A 22,450-nucleotide genomic window follows, 5' to 3' on the forward strand; every position below is an offset into this window, starting at 1 on the left:
TTTAACAAGCGATTTTATGCCAGGTTGTGATCCATATCCTGTTCGTGGAACAAAAAATGATGACTTCGCACTAGCAGTAGCAGGTGATGATGTGCCAGCTGTGGAGCCCCTCCCACTACCTTCAACATCAAAATCAGGAGAAGATATCCCGAAATATCTACCTGCACATTCAACCTTGTTTCTTTCTATCTCTTCCTTCTTTCTGTCTTTTTCATCAATTGCCTCAAGAGCTTTTTGTACAAGCTCCGGAATAGAAACTGTACAAATCCTAACATCATGTCCACTGAGTCTAGCCAGATGGTATTTCAGTCGTGTAAACCCACCTGTCATCCTGGTCCCACACAATTTGCATGTAAGATATGCACGATTTGTCCCACCATCAGGGTTCCCATACTCCCAAAATGGGTCCAAGGCTTTTGGCATATTTGTATTTTGTAGTGGGCTAACTCAAACCTAGGGCACCAAAAAAAATTGGAATTAATAACTTAATAAGTAATAACCACATCATTTTACAAAACAATTTTTTTGCTATATTATTTGCAATTTTGCAATGTGAATTCAATGGAAAACCATAAATGACAATAAGAGGGTGTATTTGAAAGTTTAAAAAAAAATGGAGTTTGCTCTCCAAATATGGAGAAAAGTTAAAAAGTTAAAACCCTTGCATTTGCTCATGCGCATGAAAATCTTTTCAAATGGAAAAAAAAAACAAGCAAAATGATTGTAGGCAAATAGGCAAGCAAGAACAATCCTAAAACTAACAAAAAATTCATTAACATAGGGGTTTATTTGAACATACCTGTTAATGGAAGAAATGAAATTGTCTCACTGTTCTTCAAGCTTCGATCAACGAAATCTTCATTGTTGGTGGCGATAATAGCTATGCAACGCTCAAACCCTCATTGGCAACAAGCACATAGCTCTCCCCTTCCTTCTCCAGCAATCAGAAATGAAAATGATTGAAAAAAAACCAAAATCGGACTTTTATAAGCGGCGCAAATTTTTTTTACTGTCTCTGGGCGATTTTTTCAATCGTCGCTCGATATTTTGCCGAAATATCGGCGATATTTTGGAAATATCGCTATATTTTTGGCAATATTATCAACAACAACACGGATGTAGAATTGAGAGGTAGTTGCAATATGGATGCAGTGTTGACAGTGGCAGGGTCAACATCAGTACAAATGCAACATTTGCGCAGAAGTTTGTGGACAGGATGTCAAACATCAGCAGCGCAAAAGGAGACGTTACAGAACATGGTGATGCTTCAACAAGTTGCATTTCTGGAGCACATTCTTCGCTAAGAGGGAGTGTTGATTTTTGATAGCATCAGATGTGCTTTAAGTCTCAAAATTTGCAAGGAGGCTTAGACACATGCATTATCCAATACCCAAAAATCGTTTTGGGAAATTCCACCGGGAGACAATTTTATTAAAATAACTACTTATTTTTAATGGGTCCCTAAGTCTAAACTTAGGAAATTAAAATAATTAATGGGTATTAATCTAAATTGTGGGTGAAACTTCTAGAAGAAGGCAGAGATCAAGTCAATATGATCCTAGCCATTGATAAGAATCTAATCTAGACCGTTGATTGATCAACGAGAGGGTTATAAGAGAAGGCTTGATGGGCACTTGGAGAACACATCGAGCGAAGATCAGAAGATCGATTGTCTGAAGCAGAGCAACTGCCATAGAGAATTTCAAAGTGATATTTTGCAGTGAGGGGTAGAGATCGTATTCCGAAGAGGGAAGTTTTCGTGGGCCGGAGACTACAAGGCAGAGAAGGAAGAACAGCATCTAGAGAGAGGCTGACACAGAGCTGACGCCGTGGTAGTGCAGAGCTTAGAGGGAGATTGAATTCTTGCTGAGGAATTGAGTTTCAGAAGCCGGGAGCTGGGGTGTGAGACTGAGAGGCTGAAAATCGAAGTTTCTAGGCAGTAGAGTATCCAGAGGAAGAGCACCGCAGTCCCTAGCAAAGGTGATGCAGAGATTGAGTAGGGTTGACGCAGATCTGCATAGACGCTGACATAGAAGGGACGCAGACCCTCCTTCCAGCGAGATCAGGGTTAGATTCTTCTAGTGATAGGGTGAGATCATCTCACTAATTGTTTTGTCCAGTTTCTTTCTGTATCGGATAGCCGGTTGGACTTCCAATGAATTGTACTTAGATTTATCACTGCATAATAATAAAAACCATCAGAGTTGCTGCATCGGTTTTCCCGCATTGGGTTTTTCCGGTGACTTTTGTCCAAAAATAATGGTGTCATTGTGTTATATCTATTTCTTGTTTAGTTTCTTGTTTCCACATATAATTTAATTAAGTGAAGGCTGTAGTTGTATTTACTTCGATATTTACAATAGAACATCGTAAATAACTTGCATGGATTAAACAAGGAGGAGAAGTAACATCAGTTTACTGTAGTAGGGATTTCGGTTTAGGAATTTTCACATAAGTCGCCCCCCCTAAAGGCCTAATCTTCACTATAAATACAGGGGTCGATCTCATTGAAGCCATGAAGTAATTCACATCTCATTCTCTGTAATTTTCAGATTTGAGGAGCATTCTTGAATATTTGAGGGTTTTGTGGGTTTCTCTATTGCGATTCATTGGAGTCTAATCTTTTCTATAAACACAGGGGATTGATCTCATTGAAGCCATGAAGTAATTCACATCTCATTCTCGGTAATTTTCGGATCTGAGGAGCAGTCATGAGTGTTTGAGGGTTTCGTGGGTTTCTTTATTGCGATTCTTTGGGCTTGATTGTATGAGGGATTCATTGTTTTTGTGTGTGCTTTTCGTGCAAGTGATTTGAAGTATTTGCTCCATATGTAACCTGTTACCGCTCAATCTAGTAGGGGTCTTAGGAGGGGTTCTTATAGAGCAACTCCTAGGTCAAGTGACAACAATGGAGCAATAACACACTGTCACCTCTGCTAAATCTCCATGCTCTTTACGGACTTTCACTGATGGGAGGAGTCCTAGTATGAGGGAAATCACTAAGAATGATATGTCAATGATATGAAGGTAGTGATTTCAAGAGCCTATTCAAAGGAGAGACTTGGATGATAAGGGTTGCTTACTTTAGAAGCAAGATGTGTGGCTCTCCAAGAGGGGCTAAAGGAAAACCTAGACCTAGGGTTGAGGAGTATTTCTTGATATAAAGTGCCTTAGACCTAAGAATCCTAAGAGAATAGGGTTTTCTAAGCAATCCTTGTGAAATTGGAGTGACAAGGTTGTGGGACCACAAAGAAACCCTAGTAGACCCAAACGAGGTCAAGGATTTAGGGTGAAACTTCAAACAAAAGGTCTTGACCAAGTGAGGGAGAAGAAAAGGATCAAAGAGATTAGATTTGACTTGATATTTAAATGCAATGATCCTTAATGAAGCTATTAACCAAAGGAAAACTAGGGAGAATGGTAGTTGAGCTAGGGCTTGGCAAAACTTGAGATTCAACTGTTGGAATGATTTGTAAACTGCAGTGGATATTCCACTGAACAGTTCATCACAACAAATCTGATATTAATATATTAAAAATACTGAAATTTTACACTATCATAGTTTATTAAACTTTAAAATCTGTAGATTTAACTGTAATTAGTGCATGCATGTGAATATAAATTATGCAGAAAAGTAGAGAATGAAAAAATAAACTCACACATACATAAGACACAAGATGTGCTCTATGGGAAACCCTTTTGGGAGAAAAACCTAGCTGGAAGGTGAGACCGCTTCGCTCTCTTTCTTTGTCTGGAAATATGACTGCAGGTACAAAGAAGTAATGCCTGTGGCCCATGGGATGCTATAGAGCACAAATTCTCTCTGTGTGCTCTACCTCCTATCTCTCTTGGCTATCTTTGCTCAGCTATGGAACAAAATGCTCTCGAAAGAATCAAATGCCTCTTCCTCCTAGTGGCATGGTTATAAAAAACCCGATAGCCTACTAATGGTTAAGTTTGACTACATCAACTCTTAACTAAAGTTACAAAATGGACTCTTCTAGAGTCTTTTACATAACAAACACATGGGTAGCCCCTTTTCCATGAATAGTGGGGGCTGACGTGACATCCTCCTGAACTATAGGTGTGAAAACAGGAAGATCAACTTCTAAGTGCCATAACTTTTGCATATAGACTTCGATTGATGCGCTTCTTGCGCCGTTGGAAAGGTCTCTGTGTAGAATAAGATGAAAAGGTTTTGTGCTGAACCGATAATGTTTTACCCCCAAAAATTGTCGTTTGATGCCTCAAAACACTCCCAAAAGGTTTTAGACCCCGTTTTGCCAAACTGGGTCCTATTGGTAAAAATGGTCCTGTGAGCTGATTCCTCCACTTTTTCCACTCCAAATGCATCGAGATAGATGAAAAACAATATAATGATCCAGTGTATATAATATCGCCGAAATATCGGTGATTTTCGTCAATATCGCGTTATTTTCGGTGAGCTGAAATATCGCCGAGAAAATATCGTGATATTTTTGGCTCCTGAAAATATCGCGATATTTATGAGATATCGGCAATATATCGGCAAAATATCACGTGACGATGCAAAAAATCGCCCAGCGACAGTCAAAAAATTCTGCGCGGCTATAAAAGTCCGATTTTGTTTTTTTTCAATCATTTTCATTTTTGATTGCTGGAGAAGGAAGGGGAGAGCTATGTGCTTGCTGCCAAGGAGGGTTTGAGCGTTGAATAGCTATTATTGCCACCAACAATGAAGATTTTGTTGATCTAAGCTTGAAGAACAGTGAGACAATTTCATTTCTTCCATTAAAAAGTATGTTCAAATAAACCCCTATGTTAATGAATTTTTTGTTAGTTTTAGGATTGTTCTTGCTTGCCTATTTGCCTACAATCATTTTGCTTGTTTTTTTTTCCATTTGAAAAGATTTTCATGCCCATGAGCAAATGCAAGGGTTTTAAGTTTTAACTTTTCTCCATATTTGGAGAGCAAACTCCATTTTTTTTTAAACTTTCAAATACACCACCCTCTTATTTACATTTATGGTTTTCCATTGAATTCACATTGCAAAATTGCAAATAATGTAGCAAAAAAATATTTTGTAAAATGATGTAGTTATTACTTATTAAGTTATTAATTCCAATTTTTTTTTGGTGCCCTAGGTTTGAGTTAGCCCACTACAAAATTCAAATATGCCAAAAGCCTTGGACCCATTTTGGGAGTATGGGAACCCTGATGGTGGGACAAATCGGGCATATCTTACATGCAAATTGTGTGGGACCAGGATGACAGGAGGGGTTACATGACTAAAATACCATCTAGCTAGACTCAGTGGACATGATGTTGGGATTTGTATAGTTTCTAGTCCGGAGCTTATACAAAAAAGAAGGAAGAGACAGAAAGAAACAAGGCTGAACGTGCAGGTAGATCTTTCGGGATATCTTCTCCTAATTTTGATGTTCAGGGTGGTGGGGGGGGGGCTCCATAGCTGGCACATCATGACCTGCTACTGCTAGTGCGAGGTCATCATTTTTTGTTCCACGAACAGGACATGGATCACAACCTGGCATAAAATCGCTTGTTAAAAAAAAGGAGAAGCAAGAAGCAGATAGAGTCATGGGGAGGTGTATTTTCTGGAGCGACTTACCTCTGAGCATCACCAAAACCAATCCATTTTGGCAGCCAATGTGTGATGCTATTGCTGTTGTGGGCCCAGGGTACAAAAGTGCTACATATGAGGAGTTGTGAGGGCCAATTCTTCAAGCAGAAAAGCAGGACATCAACTCTAGATTGGCGGAGTTGAAAAAAACATGGGAAGTTACTGGATGCACAGTGATGTCTGATGGTTGGACAGATAGGAAGGGTAGGACCCTTCTAAATTTCTTGGTGCATTGTCCTAAAGGTACCATGTTTATTAAATTGTTGGATGCATCATAACATATCAAAGATGCAACAATGATATGTGAGTTGTTAGATGGGTTCATTCGGGAGATTGGTGTGCAGAATGTGGTGCAAGTCATAACAGACAATGCAGCTAATTATGTGTCTGCTGGCAAGATGCTTATGGAGAGGCATCGCACATTGTTCTGGACTCCGTGTGCAGCACATTGTCTCGATTTGTTGCTTGAGGATATGGGGAAACTCTCCTTCATCAAGGAGGCGGTTGATATGGCTAGGAGCGTCCCCAAGTTTATTTATAACCATGCTTTTGTTCTTAGCCTCATGAGGAGGTTCACTAGAAACAAGGAGTTGCGGCGTCCTGCGATCACACGTTTTGCCACAAACTTTATTACTCTTCAGTCTTTGCTTCGATGTCAGTTCGAGTTGAAGCAAATGTTTGTGTCTGATGACTGGTGTAATTGTAGATACAACAGGAGACAGGACGGGAAAGCCATTGCAAAAATGGTGTACTTTGAGACGTTTTGGCGTGGAGTAGAAGAAGCATGCTCAGTTAGTGAACCTATAGTAAAGATTCTCAGATTGGTAGATGGAGAGAAGCCTGCAATGGCTTATTTGTATGAGGGCATGGATAGGGCCAAGGAGGCCATTCATTCTTATTATGCAGACAAGGGTTCTGTTGGCCTTGATAAGCAGATGATGTTATGGGATGTGATTGATAGTCGGTGGACAGTTGCTTCATCGACCTATTCATGCAGCAACACTCTTCCTCAACCCCGCATTTTCATACAAATGCGGCTTTGATTTTGATGGCGAGGTGATGGAAGGGCTCCATTCCTGTATTCAGAGGATGGTACCTGATCCTGAGCTTCGTAGCAAAATCAATCGCGAAATACAGTATTATCAGGATTGTGTTGGCCTATTTGGCTTTGATGATGCTATTAGGGAAAGGACCCTCTTCATTCCATGTAAGTGACAAGTCATCACTCATTAGGAATTAGAATTTTCAATTTAGAATTTCCTTACTTATAATTCTATTTTTTTAAATTCAATTATGTAACTTTTATTTGAAAGTTTAATTATGTTTTAAGTTTTTGAATTTTTTATTTCATTATTTTGTTGTAGATATTTGGTGGCAAAGCTATGGTGCAAGGGCACCAAATTTTCAAATTCTCTACATTCACAACTGAGTAAATGCGCATATATGGTGGTAAATTGAGTCGATAGGCATTATCACCCACGTTTCCAGTATCTCAAAGGGACCATACCTTAGAGCCTTGATTTTCTTACCAGGCCCCTGCAACCTCTCCTTGTTCAACTGTAGCCATACTCTGTCTCCCACCTTGAATGATTTCTCTGTTCTGTGTTGATCATGCTTGGCCTTATACTTCTCCCGCGACTTCTGTAGTGTTTCCTGTACCTGTATATGGATCTATCTGATCTTCTCTATAAATTTTTCAGCCCTCAAAGCATCTCCTGTAAGATCTTCCCTCACTTATCCTTGCTGCCCATATGCAATATCCAAAGGTGAAGGTGGCAAATATCCAAAACAAGTCTCAAATGGGGACTTTCTTGTAGAAGTGTGGACTGCTCTATTATAAGAATGTTGTATATATACCAAATTTTCATCCCAGGTCTTCAGATGCTTCTGGTTGTATCCCCTCAGAAGCTGCACCTAAGTCCTGTTTACTACCTCTGTCTACCCATCTGTCTGTGGATGGAATGCTGTAGATCTTTTCAACTTTGTGTCCATCTTCTCCCACAATGTGGTCCAAAATGCACTAAGAAATCTTGTCCCTGTCTGAAATGATGCCCCTTGGTATCCCAAAGTGCACCCAAACCTGTCCAAAGAACAAGTTTGCTACTTCTTGTCCGCCGATGGTCTTTTTACAGGGCATCAGAACACACATCTTGTTGAACCTGTCAACTACCATGAACAGGTAGTCATGTCCCTTCCTAGTTGTTGGTAAACCTCCCACAAAGTCCATGGAAATGCTTTCCCAAGGACGAGTAGGTACATTTAAGGGATGATATAAACCTTATTTCTTGTTGCTAGGCTTGCTGGTACAACAAAGCATGCATCCTTTTATGAACCTAGCTACTTGCTCTTACATCTTGGGCCAATACACATACCTCTACAAGTTAGCCACGGTCTTCCCTACACCAAAGTGCCCTATAACCTTGGAGGTGTGATCCTCTCTAATCAGCTACAAACACTCACCTTTAGGAACACATAGCTTATCCAACCTATAGAGTAACCCATCCTGGAGATGGTAGTCAATGGTGCTGTCGCCATCGTGCACATGACTCTGACTCTACAATTGCTGATACACCTCCTTGAAGTCCTCATCTTCTGAATATGCCTCTTTGTATGCATAATGGGTGAATGGATCCATGTGCATAAGAGTCCCCAAAGCTGTAATCTTTGATGTGGGTGGCCTTGAAAGCATATCGGCCAACTTGTTTGTGCTGCCCTTCTTATACTTGATCACCAAATGAAACTGTTGTAGAAACCCCATCCACTTGTAATGCCTGGTTTGTTGTAGCTTACTTTGGGCCTGCAAGTATTGTAACGACTAGTGATCTATGTGGATTACTATCTCCTTTCCCATCAGATAGTGCTTCCACTTCTTCACAACTTGCACCATGGCATAGAGCTCCTTATTGTAGGTAGGGTAGTTAAGAACTGCCCCATGAAATACTTCAAAATGGTAGCAAACAAGCCTTCCTCCTTGCATCAAGACAACTCCCATAGCATACCCACTCGCATCTGTCTCCACTTAAAAGGGCTGCTGCAAGTTTGGTAATGCCAGAATTGGTGCTTGACTGATCTTCTTCTTTAACTCCTCGAAAGCCTTTTGCTGACCTTTTCCCCACTGGAAAATCTTGCCACTTGTTGTTATGGCGTGGAGCGGTGCTGCTACCACTGAAAATGAGGCTATGAATTTCCTCAGGTACTGTGCTGCCCCAATGAAACTCTTGACCTCAGAAACATTAGTAGGCACCGACCATTTCATGATGGCCTCCATCTTGGAAGGATCTATCTTCAACTCTCCTCCACTGATCACATACCCCAAATACACCAAAGACTGCTGCGCAAACTCACACTTCTTGAGATTTGCTAGCAACTGGTGCTTCTTCAATGTTTCCAACACCTGTGTCAAATGTGAAATATGCTCCTCCCAGGTAACACTATATACTAGTATATCATCCAGATAGAAAATAACAAATGAATCTATAAAAGGGTGCAATATATCATTCATTAATTGCATAAATGTAGTTGGTGCATTACATAGGCCAAATGGCATAACTAACCACTTATACAAACCTTGCCTATTTTTGAAGGAGGTCTTCCATGTATCTTCTTCTTTGACTCAAACCTGGTGATATGCAGACTTCAAGTCCAGCTTGGTGAAATACTTTGCTTGCTGCAACTGATCTAGCAGATTGTTTATCCTGGGCAACGGGTATCTATTCTTGAGCGTGATTTTAGTCAACGCCCTGTAATCTATACACATCTGCCAAGTCCCATCTTTCTTTAGCACAATGATGATGGGTGACCCACATGGTGATATACTCGGTCAAATGACACCCTGTTGCAACAGTTGCTACAAATGTTTCTTCACCTCACTTGCTTCTATTATAGAATGCCTGTACAACCCAATATTTGGCAATGGGGAGTCTGGCAATAGCTGGATCTCATGCTCACTTCTCTCTTAGGTGGTAACTCTTTATGCTGTTGGAACACATCCTTATATGCTTGTAACAACTCCTCCAATTTTTGTTTTTGTTTCTTAGTACACCCCTCCAGGGATGCCTTGCCTCTTATTGACTCCTATTCAGATTGACTTTCTCTTGAAAACAACAAAACATACTTTTTGCTGGAACTGATCAATTTCTTGGCTTGGTTGGCACTTACCAGTGAAATTTTCGACTTGCCTTTGTGCCCATTGATGATGAACGATCTTCCATCCTTAATGAGCCAGTACTAGTTAGCTCTCCTCATGAATATTGCATCACGCACGTACATGTATGGACTCCCAAACACGACTCCACATATATCAAGGGGAACCACATCCAGATCTACTTCATCAATAAAATCAATACTGATAACAATTCTAATTTTGCACTATTTTGTTACCTTCAGCGCTGCATCCTTATTTACCCATCCCAGTGGATATGGGTTTGCATCCTTATTTACCCATCCTATTGACTATGTTTGTTTTCCCATCTGTCTCTGGATGAAATGTTGTAGACCTCTTCATGTCCATCTTCTCCCTCAAGGTAGTCCAAAATGCATTGAAACGTTTAATGTCCCTATCTGAAACAATGCTTCTTGGTATCCCAATGTGCACCCATATATGTTCAAGGAACATGTGTGTTGTTTCTTGCTTGTTGATGATCTTTTTATAGGGCATGAGAAAGCACATCTTGCTAAAGTTGTCAGCTACCATGAATATGTAATCATGTCCCTTCCTAATTGTTGGTAAACCTCTGATAAATTTCATGAAAATTCTTTCCCAAGGATGAGTGGGTACAGGGAAGGGATGGTATAGACTTTGTTTCTTGTTACTAGGCTTGCTAGTACATCAAAGCATACATTTTCTTATGAACCTAGCTACATCTTCTTACATTCTAGACCAATACACATACCTTTGCAAATTGGCAACTATATTCCCTACACCAAAATGCCCTACAATCTTGGAGGTGTGAGCCTCTGTGATTAGTTGCAGTTGCTCACCTTTAGGAATGCATAGCCTATCCAATCTGTAGAGCAACTCATTTTGGAGATGATAGTCAACTGTGCTATCTCCATTGTCTACATGAATTTGGCTCTACAACTATTGAAACACCTCCTTGAAGTCCCCATCCTCTATATACGCCTCTCTGTATGCATCATGGGTGAAAGGCTTTATATGCATGAGAGTTTCCAAAATTATAATATTTGATGTGGGTGGCTTTGAAAACATGTCAGCCAACTTGTTTGTGTTGCCCTTGTTGTATTTGATCACTACATGAAATTTCCGTAAAAACTCCATCCACTTGTAATATATGGTCTGTTGTAACTTACTCTGGACCTGTAAGTATTGTAGTGGCTAGTGATCTATGTCGATGACTGTCTCTTTTTCCATCAAATAGTGTTCCCATTTTTAGATAGCTTGTACCAGGGCATAGAGGTCCTTGTCATAGGTAGGGTAGTTGAGAATCGCCCCATGAAACACTTCAGAATGGTAGCATACAAGCCTTCCTCCTTGCATCAAGACCACTCCTGTAGCAGACCCTCGCTTCTATCTCCAATTCAAAGGGCTGCTGCAAGTTTGGTAATGCAATGGGCACAGCTAGATCCTCCATATTTGTAAAGTCTTCATTGAATGTTTAACCAAAGAGTCCATTGAGATTCAGTGATCAGTCCTCATGGCTACAGCTTTTCCACTGGCATCCCTTGTTCATCTTCTTGACAAAGCTGCCGAATTTGCTTCCCAAAAAGGGATATCTAGAACTTACAGGAAACACAGTTATTTGGTTCATTTTACCTACTTACAGAACATTGTAGTAATTACTTTTTAGAATTGCTTGCTTCTTGAATTGCCATTGCAACTTGGCATGAGTGCTAGTTTGTTAACCCTGAAGTCTACCTGGGCAAATCTAAAGAAATATAAGTCATCAATTTGTTCTCAAGGTTACTGTAGTTTACCATGTATAATGTCAAAGTCTTGGTAGACCAACAACCTGATTTATAAGAAGACAACGATGAGAATAAAACTGAATGTTAGTTGCTTGAAGCTTCTGATGCCATAATTTAGAGTGACATTCGGGATGATCAAGCCAGAACCAAAAATATACAGGATTTGAAAATGAATGGAATCATCTTAAGACTAGCATAATCAACTTTCATGGAAATATTATCATTCAACTTGCTCAATACTTCAATTCCTTTGAATGCCAAAGAGGTCCATGTGTGCATTCCAATATTGAGAATTTTTTCTGCAGTCGGATTCTTTACAGATTATAGCTTGTACGTGTCGAAGAGGAAAAGATGGAGCTTCCAAATGCATAAATGTGCTAGAAATATTCAGCCTATTTTCAGGATCCAATACAGAGAAAACTTGTGGAGGGCTGTCTTCTTCTTTGACACAAAATAAATACAGATTGACAAGAAGCAGTTCATTATTTGGTTACATGACTTTCTAATTTCAGTCTAATTCATTACATATTCATATGTTGCATTATTCCCAGTTGTAACTTGTCACCATTCATGGAACTCCTTAATGCCCCTTAAACACAGCTGAAAATATAGAATTTCACTCATAACGAAAAAACACAGTAAATAAGAGATTTGGACCAAGTTTATCACAGTGTTCTCAACCAAGGTTGATATTAAATTCTTTAATAACTGCATAACATACATTTCCTAATTGAGTGCCCAAACAATGCAAAAGGGGACCCAACTGCTCTCATCAGTTACAGCATTTCCCCCAGTGACTTTTGCTTATGTGTCCTTCCAATGGTTGATTTATCCAACAGAGGGAATTTGGCCTTGATTAACTTGGAAATGTCTCAGGTTTCTGCAGATATGTGTTTCATGATTCTTCAATTGGATCTAGCTTGAACTTGAGTGGTAGAGAGGGGAAGTTGTTGTCCTGCCCACTTGCACTTAAATCCTACTTGTGACGTGTTTGCTCTTGATGAGCCAATTGTTGATATGGGCTCTTCATGAGCTAATTGTTGATTGGGGCTGGCAAGGTACTAGAGATCTCATTCTCACCTGTACATTGGAGGGTGGGAGCATGGCAACATCCAAAAAAAAATATGTTCCAGGATTCACATTATGTGTCCTAGAGTCATTGATTTCCATTATCACTCTCTTCTTATCATATGCATTTTGCAGTCAGGAAACAGACCTTTTCATTTTATCTAATAATGCCATGGATGTAAGTCAGCATCATCCATACTGTAGATCACAGTGGACTAATGTTAATTCATTATTTTCGTTTTTGTAGATGCTAGACTTGGAGGAATCTCTGTCCCAACTGAAAGTTATCCATGTTTCTGGAACGAAAGGGAAGGTAATTCTGTTTATCTTTAGTTGTTTCTATTCTATTGAATGGTGCTTCAGATGCAAAGAGCAAAGAAGACATTCAAAGTTTAAGTTTGTTTTTGTTTACAATAGGTTTATGTGGTTGTCAGTTTAGCGCTTTCAACTATTCCAATTCTGATTGTAGAAGCATCTAGATAAGTTTCAATATTGCAAATTTTGTTTTTGGGAATATATCACTGAGGGTCTGTAATATGTATAGAAACTTATTGCAAAATTTATCTCTAGTAAAAAATACGGAAATTGTATGCTTAATTACATAAAACAGATTTGGTAATATAAGACAAGCCTAGTTACACCACAAACTTGTCCTTGCTTTAGTACTAATTGGATTGCTCGAGTCTTAACATCACACTATCTAAGGTCAATTTTGTTCTAGGACCAAGATTAAATCTCTTGTGCTTATCTTTAACTTGAGGTTATTCTTTGAAAGACAATTTGGATCTATTGGAAGTTACATTCACTAAATTGTTTTTATGCTACATCTTTAAGGTCTTATCATTGACTTGTGATTGTAATCAATAATTTATAAATTTGAAATACTCTTGCGTACATAATAAATGAGATTTGAGATTTAATCCATCCAAGCATAAGTGAATTGTGGTGATTTATGCTTGTTCTCTCGAAGATCTATCTTAAAACATTATGTCACTAAGTTGTTGGAATATTTTGCATTTTTTTTTTTATGTTATACCTTTTGTGGTATTCAGTTGGTTTGATATTGAAATAAATCTTTGCTTTTCTTGTCCAAATCGTACTTACGATTTACATAGGCTCTCCTATTATTGTATCAAAGGAATAGCCCCCTTGGCCTCTTGAGAGCTGGCCAAAAGTGAAGGGGAAGTTGTCACCCATGAATTGGGATTTTCCAGTTAGATTAGGTGGTAATAGTAATTAAGATATTTTAGCAGTTGAAATTGCTTAGGTTGATTTCAACCAAGATAGAAGCAAATAGATTCTGTCATAAATATGAGAAGCATAAACATATGCAAGAGTCTCTCAATTTGTGATCACAATGATATGACATTTCTAGGTTTTGTTCTAGCTTTTTGTGCAATAAGCACATTAGGGGTTCAATTCTATGCAACACTATGATCCAAGATAGAAATGCACAAGCATCATGGACATATAAATGAAGGTTCATAGTAAGCTTTTGTTTAAGTATTATGGCCACGATTATATGTTTTTGTGTGATTCGTTTAGCTATAGTTGATCACTCCCATCATTTATGCTTGTTTCAAGTGATAGGTTTTCAACAATAAGGGCATACAATTTTGGAATTATTACTAATGTGCATATTTTGATTTTAGGGTTCTACATGCACGTTTGTGGAAAGCATATTGCGGAAATGTGGCTTTCGAACTGGCCTTTACACATCCCCCCATATGATTAATATTTTTGAGAGATATCGCCTTGATGGGTTAGTTTTCATATATCATTTATCTATCTTATATTGTTCTCTTATTCAATTTCATAATTAGAAAAACACTTAGTTTGAATGGATTATGGTTTGTCTCCTCTTTAATTATTACGTGTACCATTTGGTGATTACAGTTTGTTGGATACCATCTTGTAATGCACATTTCATAGTTTTAACACTTGCGTTATCATAAAGTTAAAAGTTATGATTCATTTAGTTGATGCTAATGATATCAAAAGCATATTGTTATTATTAAAATTTAAATGTAATGACCATTCAAATTGTTTGTTATAAGATTATAAAAGGCTATAACCTACCTTAAGAAAGGCATGGGCATAGTGATAAGAGGAGATTATTTAGCATTCCACTAATGCAAAATTCAAAAGACTTTTAATTTTCTCACCAAGACAAATTTTGAGGTTATTTGAAGTGAGACATAATAATATATGGTCAAATTACTACCCTTAATGAAATTTTTGTTTGTTCAATTTTCCAATTATGATTGAAGGTTTTCTAGAGGGCTATACAGGAAATGTGAATTTAATTGGCAAAAAGTAATCTATAATAGTTGTAGCATAGCCTGTGGATGACTATTCATCCTATGCTTTCCCATTGGGTTCTATGTAAATAAACATACACATAATTGGTCGATATTGTTACCCCTCAATTTGACTTTAGATTACCTCATTTTTTCATTAGATATGTTCCAACATATGAGCAATTCTCATGGCTATTTTGAGATGATGTTAGATCCCAGAGTTTCGTGGTTAGTTGTGTGTTAATTTTAGTGTCATTTTGATGATTTGTATTATGTATAAGGATCAACCAAAAGTGTGACCATTTTATCTTATGTATTGTTGTAGACGATACCTAGTTATTTATGTATAAGTATTTTCTTCATCTAGGTGGTTTTTATAGGTCCTTGTGGTTTGTCATGGCCCATCTTTTTTTCCCAATTCAAGATGGTCCTTACCCTTATCGCTTGTACTAACCATCTCGTAGAGGTAATTTATGGTTGAGGTGGGTGTGCAGGTGTCTTGGAGTGGGCCTATCAAGACACATGACTTAGGGAATCCCTAGGTTTTTTGGATTTACCTCATATAAAAGTATTGCTAATGTATTGTAAAGGTTATCACACCTCAAAAACATACTTATTTTATGCCTAAGCATGGATCTCCTTGTGTATTTGTCACACCTTGGCCTGGGTGATCTATTTCACTAGTACCGTGGGACTTATGACATGTATTTAGCACTTGAGAGGATTCTACATATTTTTATGCTAATGTATTTCATTAATGCATTGTAAAGTTTATCATACCTCAAAGGAACACTTTTGTATGCCTACACATGGATCTCCTACGTATTTGTCACACTTTGGCCTAGGTGATCTATTTCGCTAGCGTTGTAGGGCTTAGGACATATATTTAGCACTTAGACAATTCTACATAGTTTTGTGTAGAGACACCATGGAGCGCCCTTCCTCACAATGCCCTAGGCACATCTTCACAATGTCCTAGGTATTATTTTAGAGTGCTTGAGGCATTTGAACACTACTCTTTTGGTATATGTGTTGATTTTTGGTGGCATTGGATGTGCTCTAGCCACAAAACTTGGTGGAGAGGTTGGGGCACATGAGATCTCCAATACCTAGAAAGGGTTTGGGCAGATTCAAAATCGTTCAGGAGATATTAAAATAATTAATATTTTTAATGGAGTCCCTAAGTCTAAACTTAGGGAAATTAAAATATTACTGTGGATTAATATAAAACCGTGTTGGAATGGTCCAAAAGACATGGATCAAGCCAGATCTAATCTTAGCCGTTGATTAGGGACTTAATCTTGGCCGTTGAATTGTCAACAAGAAAAGTATAAGAGGAGGCTTGAGGGTCACTTGGAGAGCACACCAGATGATCAGTCATTTTATTCTCTAGAGTAGGGTTTGCTAAGAGAGATAGAATCAGTGATCGAGAGAGCAGCTAAGGGGCATTGAGTGCAGAGGAACAGAGAAGGCAGAGATTGTGCTGGTAGAGCAGCGCAACAGCCAAGGAGGGTGACGCAGAGCCAGCAAGGGCTCACGCAGGGCCACGCAGAGGCAGCCAAGTGCTGTGCAGAGCACCAAAGGGGCCAGCGTAGCTGACGTAGGGCCTCCTGGGGCTGACGCAGGTTCAATGTGAGACAGAGAGGGGTTGATGCAGTCCAGATTGGGCAGACGCTGGGGTTGCAGGAGCAGTTTTGTGCTGAGGGGCTGCCGGAAGGGTTTTCCGGGGTTTCAATCAAGAGATTTCTCTCAAATTGTGAGGTATAGCTGCTAAGGAAATTCTCTGTTGGGTAAGCCAGTTACAGTAACCAAATGATACTCTGATATTGCTTAATAAGAAAACCCTCAGAGAGTTGCACCGATTTTCCCACATTGGGTTTTTCTGGGGACACTGGTCCAAAAAGCATGGTGTCATGTGGTGTGTTTGTTCTTGTTTCTTTTAGTTGTTGTTCTGTAATATGTTGAGCATGCATTGGTGTTTATTTTCAGTATTTACTTTGTAAATAACTTGTTAAAGAAAAATTAACAAGTAGGTACGAATAAATCAGGCAAAGTGCATGAAGGGTTTCTAAATTAAGTAAACTTATAAACTTCAACATGGTATTAGAGCGTGATTGCAGATTATAGGAGGACTAAGAGACATCAGCCGAGCGGAGCAATCATAATAGAAAACAGCTGTCCCGAGGTGACAGAAGTTGTTTCTAGCAGCACAGAAGCCAAGGAAGTGTGACGCAGAGCCAACTAGAGCCATGCAGAAGAAGCTGGGAACTGCGCAGAGCCTCAGAGAGGCCAGTGTTGCTGACACAGAGGGCCAAAGAGCTGACGTAGGGCATCCCAGGGGTGACGCAGACCCATCCAGGGTGATGCAGAGCCAGCGTGAGGCAGAGAAGGGCTGACACAGTTCACAGAGAGGCAGTTGCTGGGGACTAGAAGGCTGCAGGAATATTGCAGAGTGGAGCTGGTGAGGTACTGTAGTCAGAACAGTACTTGACAGAGCAGGGCCAGAGGAGTTGTTACCGAGGGTTTCTAGTCGAGGAACCTGGATCAGTAGTGCAGTTGCACAAGACGATCAGAGTAGGGGGCATCTCGAAAAGCGGCAGAAGGATTTCCAGGAGGGAAATCAGGACTCAGAGGTAGTCCAGAAGAGAACTTCCAGACGGAAAGTAGAGACTCAGAGGAGTCGAACAGAGAACTTCCAGGAGGGAAGTAGAGGAGCATCATGGCACTACATGGCGTAAGAGACTAGGATAGATAGGATGGAGCATCGAACTTTGCAGTCTAGAAGGCCATAATCTTATTAGTGCTTGACAAGAATCGTGTCAAGAACTTTGCCTTGAAGGTTATAGCTATCCTAGTCAACCGCAATGATAATGACAAGTATGAGGAGGCGATGGCGAGGGCCAAGTGCATTATCCTTGATGGGGTCAAGGATCATGTGGTACCATATATAGTTGAGAAGGAAATAGCAGTTGAGATGTGTACAGGCTCTCAAGAACTTGTACCAGCATACTTCTGTGCAAAGAAGAATGCTGCTCGAGAACCAGATGAGGTCGAATCAGATGAAGAAGGGTCAAACGATTGACTCCTTCCTCGGAGGACTAAATGAGATCCAAGATCAATTGACTGCTATAGGAGCGACATCGTTTCAGGAGCTTATGGGGAGGACAACCCTGAATGCTGTCTCAGAAGAGTGAGAAGTGTTTGTCCAGAGCATCCTGGGCAGAGGGACTCTCCTACCTTGGGACGAGATGTGGGCAGCTCTTCGCCAAGAAGAGATCAGACGACAGTCAAAGACAGGTAGCAGCAGCAAAGGGATCAAGGTCAAGCAAGAGGAGGAGTATGTGGCCCTAGCATCTGAGGGAAAGTAGGAGAAGCGGAAGAAGAAAGATCTCTCCAAGATCAATTGCTTCCACTGTGGGGAGATGGGTCACTATGCGACCCAGTGCCCAAGGAAGAAGAGTAAGGGAGAGTCTTCCACGACTAAGGCAACGCCAGCACGGGCAGAGAAGGAAGTTTTGATAGACGATGATTGTGCCATGAGTGCACACACACCACTTGAGCGGAAGTGGGGAGACATCGAGCTGTAGTCAGGTGGACTACAGACGATGAGGGGCAGGATCCTTGAGGTACCTAGCCTCTTGGATTAGACCATGTTACGGGAGCCCTGACGAGGAGTAGCAGGACTGGCTGAGTGGGTAGAGACGGATGCGGATGGAGCGACAGAGAGAGCTACAGTGCAGGAGTCCCAAGACAACGCAGAGCTAGCAAGCTGCAGCAGTGCGAGAGGCACAGGAGTGTTGCACCAGTGTAGGAAGGCACAAAGAGGTGTGAAACGGTGCGAGATGCAGGGAGGTGTTGCAGTAGCACAAAGGTCAGAGAGAGGGAGCACTTGTCAGCGACAGAGGGAGCTTCAGCATCAGTGGGTGTTTCTAGCCCAATAGGGAGGTCAGTTGGGAGATCAGTTACTTACTTCTCAGTAACTGAGTTGCAGTGCAGCAGTGGGTAGCACGATGCAACACGATGAGAGGAATTGTAGTGCGGATGCAGTGTTGGGATAAAGGACCAGCAGTAGCACGAATGCAGAGGGAGCTGTCGTACAGATGCAACAGTGGCAGTGGCAGAACCATGGGCAGCAATACAAGATACAACAGTGCAGAGGATGGTGGGCAGCAGTGCTAGCATCAACATAGGGACCGATGCCGGATGATCAGAGTAATACTCAGTGAGGAGTATTGCTAGAGCACAATCCTCGCTAAAAGGAGTGTTGATTTGTGGTAGCATCGGATGTGCTCTAGCCACAAAACTTGGTGGAGAGGTTGGGGCACATGAGATCTCCAATACCCAGAAAGGGTTTGGGCAGATTCTAAACAGTTGAGGAGATATTAAAATAATTAATATTTTTAATGGAGTCCCTAAGTCTAAACTTAGGGAAATTAAAATATTAATGTGGATTAATATAAAACTCTATTAGAATGGTCCAAAAGATATGGATCAAGCCAGATCTAATCTTAGACGTTGATTAGGGACTTAGACTTAGAGAAATTAAAATATTAATGTGGATTAATAAAAAGCTCTATTAGAATGGTCCAAAAGATATGGATCAAGCCAAATCTAATCTTAGACATTGATTAGGGACTTAATCTCGGCCGTTGAATCGTCAACAGGAAAAGTATAAGAGGAGGCTCGAGGGTCACTTGGAGAGCACACCAGATGATCAGTCATTCTATTCCCTAGAGCGCAGGGTTTGCTAAGATAGATAGAATCAGTGATTGGGAGAGCAACTGAGGGGCATTGAGTACAAAGGAACAGAGAAGGCAGAGATTGTGCCAGTAGAGCAGCGCAACAGCTAAGGAGGGTGATGCAGAGCTAGCAAGGGCTCACGCAGGGCCATGCAGAGGTAGCCAAGTGCTGCGCAGAGCACCAGAGGGGCCAGCATGGCTAATGCAGAGGCTCCCAGAGCTAACGCAGGGCCTCCTGGGGCTGACACAGGGCCAACGTGAGACAGAGAGGGGCTGACGCAGTCCAGATTGGGCAGACACTGGGGTTGCAGGAGCAGTTTTGTGCTGAGGAGCTGCCAAAAGGGTTTTCCGGGGTTTCAACCAGGAGATTTCTCTCAAACTGTGAGGTATAGCTGCTAAGGAAATTCTCTGTTGGGTAGGCCAGTTATGGTACCCAGATTGTACTCTAATATTTCTTAATAAGAAAACCCTCAGATAGCTGCACTCGTTTTCCCGCATTGGGTTTTTCTGGGGACATTGGTCCAAAAATAATGGTGTCATGTGGTGTGTTTGTTCTTGTTTCTTTTAGTTGCTGATCTGTAATATGTTGAGCATGAACTGGTGTTTATTTTTAGTATTTACTTTGTAAATAACTTGTTAAAGAAAAATTAACAAGTAAGTAGGAATAAATCAGGCAAAGTGTATGAAGGGTTTCTAAATTAAGTAAACGTAGAAACTTCAACAATATGTTCTCGTCATATCATACTACATCATCTTGCATGGGGTGCTCCACGTCATCTCACGTACTTGGAGGCATGTGTCACACTTCTTGATGAACTGTCCACTTTGAAGAGCACATTATTGGACCATTGGAGCATCTTTGTGGGATGTATGAGTGGTTTTGGACCATCCTTGACTTGATTTGGTTGTTAACATGGATTTGAGAGTTTGTTGCACCTTGGAGGACTCACATATGATTGTTGGAGGTGATTTTAGGTGAGCCATCCACTTTGGGGGTCCCCAAGTGCCACATGTGTGGCCTAGAGCACCTTATATTTGAGTCATTTGCTCATTTTTTGGATCTATTTTGCTTCAAGGAGGTGGTTGAGGTGGTTACTATGCATCGTGGAGGGACGTTGGTCTCCCCTGATCCTACTTTGCTATTTTTGGATGGGACGCTTCCCTCTATTGGGGGAAAATGGGATATTGTACATGTGGTACAACTACTAAGATATTTTATGCATCTTTTGAATTTTCCCTCATCGTTACTTAGAGGACAAGCCTCTTTGAGATCTCTTAGGCTAGATGTAAAGGAGAGAAAACCACTGTTGTAATGAGAGAGTTGTTGAAGCCTCCCACCTAAAAGAAGCTCCCTATCACACTATTATTTGTTGTCAATTGGATATTGAGGATACAACATGTTGAATATCTCGCTATTAAAACGATTTCGTGTTAACTCAAGCTATTCTCACTTAGTTGCCATTTGGTGCTTCAAGATTGGTTGTAAATTTTCAAGTCTCATACAACGCTTGCAAATCAATCCATTAAAGGGTAAAGTCTACCACTTGGAAGGAAATTGCTGTAAGGCAACTCCTCCCCTATCTTCCTTTTTTAGTTTGGTAAGTGTTATTAATTCCTTGCTTTGTATTTCCTTTAGGAACCCTAACAAGGGTATTGATTTCAAATACTAAGCTATGCTTGATATTTGAAATATTAAACTATTGTTGATATTTCAAATATTAAACTATAGTTGAATCATTGGCTCTAGTCTCCTAATTTTAATCCATAAGGAAAATACACCATTTAGAAGAGTTGTTTCTTGTTGACCCCATATGGCTTTTTTGTACAAGGCACTTCTCTTCTCCCATCAACCTATGAAATGTAAAAAGCCTAATATTTATATATATATATATATATATTTTATTTATTTATTTACGAAATCTATAGGAAAATATTAAAACTCTCCACTTTAGATTTGTCTCTAGTCTAGTGCTTAATTTATTGAACATCTCATTTCCTAGATTAGCATCAATTGAGGTTAGATAATAAATTGATTATCTTAGATGTTAAGATTTGAGAAAGCACAAGACAAGACAAAAATATGGTGGAAAAGGATTAAGCCATTCTCAACACATTGTATTAATCTCATGATTGGAATTTATAATACATGAATTTGACCATTGCAGATCTAGCTCTCATTCACAACTCATTAGTGGATCCTGACAACACCTCATCAAAGATAAGGGTTTACAACTCGTGACAATTGTGGTGTTGGACTTTGTGATTGTCTAGGGACTCAGTCTAACATTCCCCCCTCAATCACAAGTCTGAATAATTGTACTAATAACTTGTATCATCTTCATTCTGAAGCTATTGAACTAAGCTTCGATGAAGATATGCCTGAAAAACAACAAATATCTAGAAGTGAATAATTGACATGGCTAAACATTCCCAATGAATAAGTGAAGTGATTGTTGATTTTTTGTTGAGAGACATATTTCTATGCTAGAGTTCCCAAATGTTGATTGACTGATAAGATACGATAATGTTATTAATGTCCAACGAATGACCATAAATAGGTCAATGAGACTGAAGGATACTACTAGTACAAGTACAATGCGGGAGTGCAAACCCAACTCCTAGAAAATGCCAAAGCTAAATCTGGGATAAAATGAAGTAAAGAAGGATACAATAATATGCAATATTCCCATTTAGCAAGGTTGCTAAGTGAAATATCAATTTTGACCATTTTTATTAATTTTTTGGGATAACAACTTAGCTAAAGTGGGTTGAGGGGCCCCACTTTCAATTTTGAGGT

General features: G+C 39.9%; 1 protein-coding gene across 1 annotated transcript in view; it reads left to right on the forward strand.

Moving 5' to 3' along the window:
• LOC149140003 (uncharacterized) overlaps positions 1–22,450 on the forward strand; it is a 349,910-nt gene that overhangs the window by 100,191 nt on the left and 227,269 nt on the right. The window contains exons 6-7 of the mRNA XM_089450875.1: positions 12,862–12,927; positions 14,267–14,376. Of these exons, the coding sequence (XP_089307001.1) occupies positions 12,862–12,927; positions 14,267–14,376 (176 nt within the window). The remainder of the gene's footprint in view (positions 1–12,861; positions 12,928–14,266; positions 14,377–22,450) is intronic.

Source organism: Pinus tabuliformis, chromosome X (assembly GCF_031772625.1).
Source record: "Pinus tabuliformis cultivar Carrire ecotype Pingquan chromosome X, CPIR1, whole genome shotgun sequence".
In the NCBI taxonomy this organism is placed as follows: domain Eukaryota; kingdom Viridiplantae; phylum Streptophyta; class Pinopsida; order Pinales; family Pinaceae; genus Pinus; species Pinus tabuliformis.